Source organism: Pseudophryne corroboree, chromosome 12 (genome assembly GCF_028390025.1).
Source record: "Pseudophryne corroboree isolate aPseCor3 chromosome 12, aPseCor3.hap2, whole genome shotgun sequence".
Classification (NCBI taxonomy): domain Eukaryota; kingdom Metazoa; phylum Chordata; class Amphibia; order Anura; family Myobatrachidae; genus Pseudophryne; species Pseudophryne corroboree.
The window spans coordinates 37,197,956-37,205,262 of NC_086455.1; the positions used below are offsets into that span (position 1 = coordinate 37,197,956).

The 7,307-nt window shown below is 42.5% G+C and overlaps 1 protein-coding gene across 8 annotated transcripts in view; it reads right to left on the bottom strand.

The window, feature by feature from the left end:
- Positions 1-4,101: 4,101 nt before the first annotated feature.
- LOC134980486 (phosphofurin acidic cluster sorting protein 2-like) overlaps positions 4,102-7,307 on the bottom strand; it is a 203,634-nt gene continuing 200,428 nt past the window's right edge. For all 8 annotated transcript variants that reach the window (XM_063947344.1, XM_063947340.1, XM_063947341.1 and 5 more), the window contains one exon: positions 4,102-6,899. In XM_063947344.1, coding sequence (XP_063803414.1) covers positions 6,781-6,899 — 119 coding nt within the window. In that variant the 3' untranslated portion in view covers positions 4,102-6,780. The remainder of the gene's footprint in view (positions 6,900-7,307) is intronic.

Genomic DNA, 7,307 nt, shown 5'->3' on the forward strand with positions numbered 1-7,307 from the left:
TGCCGTTTGGAATCTGCATCACCTGACCACTGTCGTGTCCATAAACATCTTCTGGCAGATATGGACATCGCACTTACTCTTGATGCCAGAGTGCAAATATCCCTCTGTGCATCTCGCATATATAGAAATACATCCTTTAAATGCTCTATAGTCAATAAAATACTGTCCCTGTCAAGGGTATCAATATTTTTAGTCAGGGAATCCGACCAAGCCACCCCAGCTCTGCACATCCAGGCTGAGGCGATCGCTGGTCGCAGTATAACACCAGTATGTGTGTATATACTTTTTATGATATTTTTCCAGCCTCCTGTCAGCTGGCTCCTTGAGGACGGCCCTATCTATAGACGGTACCGCCACTTGTTCTGATAAGCGTGTGAGCGCCTTATCCACCCTAAGGGGTGTTTCCCAACGCGCCCTAACTTCTGGCGGGAAAGGGTATACCGCCCATATTTTCTATCGGGGGGAACCCACGCATCATCACACACTTCATTTAATTTATCTGATTCAGGAAAAACTACGGTAGTTTTTTCACATCCCACATAATACCCTCTTTTGTGGTACTTGTAGTATCAGAAATATGTAACACCTCCTTCATTGCCCTTAACGTGTGGCCCTAATAAGGAATACGTTTGTTTATTCACCGTCGACACTGGATTCAGTGTCCCTGTCTGTGTCTGTGTCGACCGACTAAAGTAAACGGGCGTTTTAAAACCCCTGACGGTGTTTTTGAGACGTCTGGACCGGTACTAATTGTTTGTCGGCCGTCTCATGTCGTCAACCGACCTTGGCGCGTGTTGACATTATCACGTAATTCCCTAAATAAGCCATCCATTCCGGTGTCGACTCCCTAGAGAGTGACATCACCATTACAGGCAATTGCTCCGCCTCCTCACCAACATCGTCCTCATACATGTCGACACACACGTACCGACACACAGCACACACACAGGGAATGCTCTGATAGAGGACAGGACCTACTAGCCCTTTGGAGAGACAGAGGGAGAGTTTGCCAGCACACACCAAAAACGCTATAATTATATAGGGACAACCTTATATAAGTGTTTTCCCTTATAGCATCTTTTTTATATATTTCTAACGCCAAATTAGTGCCCCCCCTCTCTGTTTTAACCCTGTTTCTGTAGTGCAGTGCAGGGGAGAGCCTGGGAGCCTTCCCTCCAGCCTTTCTGTGAGGGAAAATGGCGCTGTGTGCTGAGGAGATAGGCCCCGCCCCTTTTTCGGCGGCCTCGTCTCCCGCTCTTAACGGATTCTGACAGGGGTTAAATATCTCCATATAGCCCCCGGAGGCTATATGTGAGGTATTTTTAGCCAAAAAAGGTTTTCATTTGCCTCCCAGGGCGCCCCCCTCCCAGCGCCCTGCACCCTCAGTGACTGCCGTGTGAAGTGTGCTGAGAGGAAAATGGCGCACAGCTGCAGTGCTGTGCGCTACCTTAAGAAGACTGAGGAGTCTTCTGCCGCCGATTCTGGACCTCTTCTCGTTTCAGCATCTGCAAGGGGGCCGGCGGCGAGGCTCCGGTGACCATCCAGGCTGTACCTGTGATCGTCCCTCTGGAGCTAATGTCCAGTAGCCAAGAAGCCAATCCATCCTGCACGCAGGTGAGTTCACTTCTTCTCCCCTAAGTCCCTCGTTGCAGTGATCCTGTTGCCAGCAGGACTCACTGTAAAATAAAAAACCTAAGCTAAACTTTTCTAAGCAGCTCTTTAGGAGAGCCACCTAGATTGCACCCTTCTCGGCCGGGCACAAAAATCTAACTGAGGCTTGGAGGAGGGTCATAGGGGGAGGAGCCAGTGCACACCACCTGATCCTAAAGCTTTACTTTTTGTGCCCTGTCTCCTGCGGAGCCGCTATTCCCCATGGTCCTTTCAGGAACCCCAGCATCCACTAGGACGATAGAGAAACATTCTATTTTGCTATTTTTATGAACTTTTAATAAAAACTTTATGGAATTGTCGTGGATGTTATCCTGATTTGAAAGATACCTTTATACGTGGGAACCATCCCCCTCCAAAAGTGAGTGGGGTACGTTTACTGGAAAAAAATCCTCTCTTGCCTTATGACACGGTTGATAGTGTTTAAAGATACCTTTATACACCTGTCTGCATCTATTTCTATGTGAGTTTTGGTACGTCCAAAACACCTGTGGAGTGGTGGCGAGATACTATCCCTGTCTTCTATCAAATTGGTTTTCTGGCACCTAGGCCTCTTTTTCTGGACACTCTGAGGCCGTGTGTTTTTTTAGTGTTTTAAGCAATACTACCCATATACTGTATTTTCTCCCTTTTTTTCATGTGTAACATCTGGACATTGAGAGACTTTCGATAGACCGATTACCAGAAGGGACCACAGCATTTGTGATGTATATCCAATTTTAAAGATTGTGTTATCGCCTTTGATCTATCCTTCCTCCCTTTTCTTTTGAATATTCCCTTGATCTGTTATTTGGACAGATCTGTTGAGGATTTAGATTGGGCTGATAACTTTGCGCCAGGAATTTACACTATTTCAATTTTTATTGTCACTGTATACAAAATGCTCTGCTACAGTGTTTTCATGAACATGGCATTTCGGATGCAGATAGATCCGCAGTTGTAAACAGAATATAGGCATGCTACATATTTTAATCAGCAGAAGCTGCTCACGTAACAAAAAAAGACACTTGGCGCTACAGTCCCGCCACATCGTGGCGCGTCTTAAAGGGATCTTTAGCGTGACTGCAGCAAGGATGTAAGAGGACACATCTGTAATATAGGATTACAGTTGGCTTTCCGGCTTTGTGTCCTCTGAGTAATCATTGCAGAATGAGACGGTGCCCGGTAGCAGGGGTCCTATTAGCAGAGCGGCAGCATACGGCTTTAGGTGAAAAGGGTTTGCGGTACAACTGTCGATAGACAAAGATTTCAATGTGTGGCCTGATTTCATGGTTTGTGCTTTTAAACATAAGATTTATAAACAGAAATGTATTTTAACTTCTAACCTGAAAGCAAATGTAGTATTTGAAGCTTATTAAAACCAGTTCAAGCTACAACACATAGGACCCTGGGCACACTGGTGAGATGGCAGAAAGTGCAACCCTTGCATGGTAGTAACATATGCAGAATTTGGGGAACATTCCATTCGTTAGTCATGCTTGTTGTTCCCCATTTCTTTTGAACGTGTAGATAAACTCAGAAGTGGGTGAATAGATGCTGTGCACGTGGCATCTCATCGGTGAGCCTGGGGAAGTCCAGCTGCTCAGGGAGGTCTAGGTACGCCCCCAGAGTGACGGACATGGAGTGCTAGGCCACGCCCCTTTTTAGGTGCATGCAGCGTGTCCCACTACTATACTCCCATTTGTTGGTAGGTATGACTTAACTAGTAGTTCTCCTTGTGATATGGAATAAAATACTATCATGCTGGTAGGCATTTATTTATACAGCGCTAACCATATACACAGCACTGTTCAGGGAAAACATAATTATTCAAATCAGCGCCAGACCAATGTAACATACATTCTGTAATCCCTACCCCACACTCACACACTATGGGCCCCATTGTGTCAGAAGCCAATTAGCCTACCTGTATGTTTTTGTACTGTGGGTGAATACTGAGCACTTGGAGAAAAACCTCCACAAACACCAGGAGAACCAACTCACAGCTGGGGGTTCTGGGTGCAAACAAACCCTGAGAGTAGGCGATGCTAACCACTGTGCCCAGTGCCAACACCCACTGTCCCCTTAATTAAAAGCAACAGGAACCCAGTGTCTGTTTCAAAGAACTAAGACTAAGAACTATGTTACGTTTAATAACTTACTTTTCTTTAACCACATTTAGCGCAAATTCAAGTAAAACTTGTTCAGGCAATAAGTGATCAATAGCAATTGTCTTCATTAAGTTACTGTATCTAGATGTCTGAGTTACAACCACTGTAAGGGAACGGGATATAAATTAGTAATGTGAAATCCATAAGACGGCTTTATTTTTTTAATAAACTCATCCCGCACGGAGGTCAGAAATAACGGTTCTACTTTGAAGACATAAAAATGTAGTAATCAATCATATGAAACCTCTACTGCACAAAAGACAAAATAAACTTCCAGGAGTGATAATTGTCAGTAAGTTTTATTCAAAGCAATTGTTGAGAAACGTATGGGAAAATATGAACATGTTTAGGAGTCAGTTTCGGTGTAATAAGCCCCTTCACAGTTACAGGAGACCACCTTGTAATTCCACCAGTGTAAAAAGGTATGTCCCTGGCACTGTAAGTCATTATAGAGCACTGTAAACGCAGGTGAGATGCAGTGTGATTCCACAAAGACCTTGCCAGAAAATAGGCTGCGGAAAAGCACTTTCAGGTCTCCGGTAGTGAAATGGTTACAATACAGAGTTCCGTTATTCCCGGTATAGAAATTGGCCATTATCCCAAAAGATTGTGCTAAATTCGGATATATATAAAGCACCCTGGAGGAAATTCTTAATGACCAAACATTGTATAGCACTTCATTTTACAATGTGCACAATCATTCCTATTTAGCATAGATGGGCAACTAGGAATACTTGACGGAAGGAAGATTTCTTATGGCGGTGCTGGTGAGTAGTTCCTGGTCAGTCTGAAAGTCACACTGCAACACATCCTGCTGCACACGTCTATAATGTGACACCATTAGCTTTAGAAACCTACGAGGCAGCATTGCTTATGCAAAGCTTCAGATTAATAAAAAGTCCCAGCCTACGTCAGCTGCGTCTGGTGCATACAGGATTAATCACATCAATGTGTTATATACTAAGATACGGTCGCTCTTACAGAAGCCTGGACTCATACAATGCAGTAACTTTCCAAATGAAACTCAGATTAGCATTTCCAAAGAGATAAGTGCTGATGCCAATCCGACTGTCAATTAACATACCACACACAGTAAAAGGCAAATGGTTCCACTTGTAAAACAATCTGTGTTTCTGGAGTAAGCAGCAATCATATTCTTAGTGATGCAAATGCTCAGTATTCAGGAGGTTTCCCACTTCCACCTTCAATAAAATGTGCTTAATGGGAAAGTTTATCTGTAGGAAAATGCGCTGCAACCCGAGAGATCCTCACATCTCTTTAGTTAGGTTTTGGAAAGGAAAGCTAATTTATGGCGGCATCCGCTTGTTAGACCAACAGTAAATGACAGTCAATAGGTCACCCGCAAATGGTCGACAGGGTCAAAATGTTAGCAGGTGAAAGTTAGACGGTGATTACGGTCGACAGGTTCAAAAAGTCAACACAAATATGGCCGACACAAGTATTATTATTATTTTTATTTTTTAAGTGTGGCGAGCAAAGTGAGCCCACGAGGGAACAAGTTTTCACTAGCTGGCTAGATGTGGTGGAACATACAAAATGACAAACAAAAAAAACAAAACTGTGTCGACCATTTTCGTGTTGACTTTTTGTATCCGTCTATCTTTTCTACTGTCTACCTTTCCATGTACACCTTTTGACCCCCTCAACCATTTAGGGTCGACTGACTGTCTTTTTACTGTACATCTATTGACCCACACCCACTTCTAGCTGGTTGCTGAGGGTTACAGCACATTCTCCTGTGCATCGGTTTCCATACAGTTACAGACCTGTGTATCCTGTTCATTGAAAGGTGCACGGATGATGACTGTAGTGGTTTTCTTTCAGAGCGCAGTATAAGGATAGAGAAACTAGCTTTACAGGAAAGTGAGAGTCACCCGCTTGTGTCAGCTTACATTTAAAACTGAATCTGTGATGTCACCTCAATGTAAGTCCCACACCTAGTGGAGTGTAATAGGGTAAGCACGATAACGTGAGTGGCTTTGTCAACGGAAAAGACCATCTAAAAATAATGGTGCTATATCATTCATCTTGTCTGACTGTTACAAGAACCTTCAGATTGTTAAATATAAATATAGGAAGTATAAATAGGGGGCGATTATATTCATTATTATTTGTGCCAAACTTTTCCGGAAAATGACAGTTCGGATCTTTGCCAAGTGACAAAGTGGTAGATGTATTAACCTGGAGAAGGCATAAGGAAATGATAAACCAGTGATAAAGCAGTGTTAAGTGCAAGGTGTAACTGTTAATTTACATATGGGAGCTGATTGGCTGGTGTGTTTCTCACCTTGCATTTATCACTGGTTTATCACTTCCTTATGCCTTCTCCAGGTTAATACATCTGCCCCAAAGTGCCTTAACATTAGCAACCTATAAAAAGGTACAAGCTACACAATCTACACATGGCTACTTGTGTTCTTAAAGCCGTCTCATTTCCCTTAATAAACAATGTAACAGGCGGCTCTGTGACAGCAAAAAGTTTTAGCAAAGTGCAAAACCACTTACAGTAAGTAGTGGTTTACTGTAGCCTATATCAGGCCAATCCAAAACCCCAACACACACGGAAATCAATCACCCAAATCAGTTACTCACCTAACAAGTAAAACATTAATAAGCAGTGCATTTTCTTACCAATTCATTAGAGTACCAAAATTACTGTTGTGTTAACAGTATATTTAAGACTTTTTTTTTTTAGGTTTATTTTTTATTTTATCATTATTATATTCTCCCTTCAAGGTAACATTAAAAAATAGAAAACTAACTTCAAGCTTAGCTTTAAATAATCTGAGGAACAATAAAAACAATAGTAAAAAAAAATAAAGCAAAAAGGGGGAGACGCTGGATGGTTCTCAGCTGGAAAGAGCAGTTGGCACTAGTTAGTGTATGGATCCAGGGAAAAGAGGAGGGGAGTGGTGATAAGACGGCCTCTGCATTAAAAAGACTAAAAGTTGGATTTTGAGTGTCCAAATATACAAATGGGGAAGTGCCTGACGTGAGATGACCACTGAGCTGCCAGCTGGAAAAACTTGACATCGTTCCATTCCACGCCATCAATAAGCACTGAGGTACAAGAGGGGGAAAAGAATGGGAATTAAGTTAAAACAGCTCAAAGTGTTTGATGGTAAACATATCAAGTCACATACGATATAAATCAGTGTTTATAAGTGTGTGTATATATATATATATATATATATATATATATATATATATATATATGGTATCCGTTCACATGGTCGACCATGTTATGGTCGACAGTCATTCGGTCGACCACTATTAGTCGACATGGACACATGGTCGACACATGAAAATGGTCGACACATGAAAAGGTCGACATGAGTTTTTTTACTTTTTTTTTTCTTCGTTTGGGGAACTTTTCCATACTTTACGAACCACATGGACTACGATTGGAACAGTAATCTGTGCCGAGCGAAGCGAAGGCACCATGCCTGAAGCATGGCGAGCGAAGCG